General features: G+C 35.0%; 1 protein-coding gene across 1 annotated transcript; it reads left to right on the forward strand.

Annotated features, from left to right (window-relative positions):
• The first annotated feature begins 373 nt into the window (after positions 1-373).
• Positions 374-3,333, forward strand: Osi1 (Osiris 1). Its single transcript, XM_014240610.3, has 4 exons — positions 374-1,112; positions 2,035-2,160; positions 2,245-2,490; positions 2,673-3,333. The coding sequence occupies exons 1-4, from the start codon at positions 638-640 to the stop codon at positions 2,822-2,824; spliced, it is 999 nt and encodes a 332-aa protein (XP_014096085.3). The 5' UTR covers positions 374-637; the 3' UTR covers positions 2,825-3,333.
• The last annotated feature ends 418 nt before the right edge of the window (positions 3,334-3,751 follow it).

Below are 3,751 nucleotides of genomic sequence, written 5' to 3' on the forward strand. Positions count from 1 at the left end.
TGATGCTGCGTCGATTGGATTTTATGATCTTGTGATTAAAGCGCTCAACCAGAGAGCGTCGTTTATGCGCGTACCGGTGCCCGCTTGCACGCTTTACTCACTGACCCAGTTAGTAGAGAAGTTGTAATTGAATGGGGTGGACACAAACATACTTAGTTATATCCACATACTGACGCTATATTGCATTGTCTTCACTTCTTCCGATGATGGTGTTATTATTTGTCTCGTTGCAAAAAACAATGCGGCTTTTCAGCGACAATACACTCAGCGGTAACGACCAATTGAAATTAGCCGAAGGCATTTATTGATGGCTCCTGAGATACCGGTTCCGGTGCGTATGGTAATCTCAAGCGAATTGCATTCGTCTCACAGTTAGCTGTCTATGGGTTGTGATAAAAGGAATTGCTGAGTGTCGAGGTTGGCATTTGATCACCGTGTATGGACTAGACTGGTGGCCAAGTTCGAGTTCGAAAATCAAACAAAGCTACAAAACGGACAGTTGTTTCATCTATTACGAGTTGTTCCAGCAGGTTATCATATCGCGTGTGAAGTGTGAAGACGACGAAGTTGTGCGCGTTTAGTACTTGGTGATTTGTGATACTTGTGTATATGTGTATGTACACGAGGACTCTTAATAATGTCCGTGTCATCTCGATTTGCCTTCACATTGTTGTTGTCAATACGAGCACTTCTACTCAGTGCCAGTGACAATGTGAAAATAATAACTGCAGATGGATCCAACAAAAATGGTGAGCATTTGGTTCCAAATGCAAGGGATATACTGAATAACGTTAAACCACAGAGTGTGACCAACCCATTTCCTACCTACGTTAAGGATTTAGCTTACAATGGAAGCACAAAAGGCAACGTAATACCACACAGTGATGAATACTTGGACCGTAATCAGCGTTTGTGCTTCGAGAAACGCAGCTTGCTTTCCTGCATTAAATATAAAGCTTCAAAAATAATTTGGATGTTGGCCACAAACAGGATTGGCTACTTCCCCAATGAGTACAGTCGTGCATTGGTAGAGGATCAACGTCGCATACGCGTCATTCAGCTAGGTGAACCGGCGGATATTATGGTTTTCAATGATGCTCGGGGTTTACAAGGTACATAAAAGCGTGTTAGAGCGATACTGGGAGCTCGTGGACACACATATATAGTATAAGCGCAGGCGTTTCTGTATGTGTACTAGGTTGCTTAAATTAATTAAAGACATCAATTAGTGGTATGATTACAATTATCTGATTTATCAACATTTCCGCATTTTTGAACCCCCGCTTTGCTTACAATCCTGAAAGATAACATAGTTGAGATACTAGACGCTTGTACGATATTTTCATAAATTAATTCGAAAAATATTTATTCTTGGAATGGCAAATTGAAACTTTCTGTTTAAAACGTTTATATTGTGGATTTTATAACTGCTGATATACCGATGCTAATGCATTATCTTGAGATACCTTTAATAAATATAAGATTGCCTTTACGACCGATATACCAACTTATAATTAAATGAAATGAAAACTATTTTTATTTTATAAAAAATTTCTCTTTTAAACGGTCTAAAATTAAGTAAATCTTTTATATTTAACATCTTTAAACTGAATTATGTGTTTATAAATAAAATTCTACCACAAGGGACACTGGTGAGACTAGTGTAAAACCCAAAGTAAGATTCACCGTCCTTAAGGTGGCTGAATGTCTGAGCTAAATGATTTCAAACTGAATTAATAAATTTTCTGCCACGAAAAATTAAAAAGGAGATCTTAACTTTTCAAGAAGTAGGAATATTTTGTCATATGTTAGAAGATGTTACATCTTTTAACGGAAAGGCTTATAGTACATAGCAACAGTTCAATATCTCATCCTTATAAAAATATCGAATAGGGTGTTTATAAAATCAATTCAGACAGGTGCAACAAGGAGAATTTCTTCTAAAATTACTTTCAGCCGCTGAATTCACTTCTCCATTGTTAGCTTAATTTATTTGTCTTTGAGCAATCGTACACATCTACGATAATATTTCAGGTGACAGTGAGTTTGTGAGCATAGTGAAGTTTCTCAAACGTGCAACCGAGACCTTTAGCCGCAATCATGCCGTACAAGTGAAGTTATCCAGTGAAACAGGTGCGCGCATCAAGGACTCCGAAGTTGGTAAGTTGTTCAATCCACTTAATTTTTATATAAAAAATGCGCTTAAAAAATAGTTATATGTTTTCGTAATTTATTAATGCAAAGATGGGCGTTCACGCCATGACCGCAAACGCCGCAAATGGCTCGTCATACTGCCACTCATCATTCTGTTGAAAATCGCCCACCTCAAAATGAGCGTTGTGACTTTGCTGCTAGGCGTTCTTGGGCTGAATGTGTTGTTAGTGGGCGGCATGGGCTGGTTGATACACTATCTAAAATTTAAGACCTTGTGTAAAATACATCCGCATTTGGTGCAATCGCATTCGCATGTCTACGACTCCGATCCGGCTGGTAAGTGAAGAGTCCGCTGAAGTGGGTCGAACAGTTCGAATAATGTACACTTATTGTATATTTATGAACATATGCTTGCATAAAAACTGGCAATTGTCAATTATGGTTCTATTTTTATCTTTCCTTCCTTTTATTTTGCTTGCACATAAACGGTTCACTCTAATGACGATACACGCGGACAGATTATTCCTCATTCATTGGCAGTAGCTTTCCTGGCTCCTATTATAGCGGCGCTGGTAGCGGTATTCATGAAGTTAACGCAAAAGACTGGGCCACAAGTAAGGCGTATAATGGCGGCAATTATTTGGACACCATCAGTAAGCGGTTGAAATAGCTCAAAATGATGTTGTGGCGGTATTTGTTGAACCTTTGGCGAATATATTATGTGCGATACTATCACTTTTATGCACAGGTAATCGGAAATCTAGGGTAGACAAGTTGCTATTAGTTATTTAAATGTGTGTCTATATTAAGAATATGCAATACCATGGTGTCTTCATATGACTAATTTACCAGATTTAATTTTAAGAAATATATTTATAATCATTATACTTAAAGATATACATTGTGTCCGGAAATTGTCATTCAAACTGCGGTGAAAAGTTTTCTGTAATTTTTTTTTGTTAAGTTGGTAGCACTGTTCTTAATTACTCTTAAAAACTCTTGGTTGAAACGGATTATATTATATTATATATTATTATATTAAATATATATATATATATATATATATACACATATTTTGAAATCTCGAAACTGGCTATATCGATATCTTTGAGATTTTTTTTAGGGTTCTCAAATTAGTAGTTAGATGTGTTTAAATATGCCTTATTTTATGTTCATGTCATTTACTTTTTTTAAAACATAAAATGTTGCTTTTTAATTTTCGCTTATACAAATTTTCAATAATATTTCTTATATGTATTATAAATAATTGACTTAAAATCATCTCATCACAATTAAAAAAAAAATATTACAAGTTATTTAGTAATTTTAAGTAGTCAATTATGTATAGTATTAAGTTTGTTTATACGTAAATTCCAATTCGCCTGTGTAATTTCCAGTAAATTAAAATACAGTCCAAAAAAAAAGATAAAAAATATAAAATAAATAAATAAAATAGTTTTTATTTCAATAAGTTGGATAAATTTTAGTTAACAGAATTTGATTTAGAATTACGGCAAAAAACACGAAAAAACGTTTTCTTAAGTAGCACCGAAACTATAATATCCTTCACAAATACAAAAAAAAACAAGTAAGGAAG

The sequence above is a fragment of the Bactrocera oleae genome, chromosome 2 (assembly GCF_042242935.1).
Source record: "Bactrocera oleae isolate idBacOlea1 chromosome 2, idBacOlea1, whole genome shotgun sequence".
Classification (NCBI taxonomy): Eukaryota; Metazoa; Arthropoda; class Insecta; order Diptera; family Tephritidae; genus Bactrocera; species Bactrocera oleae.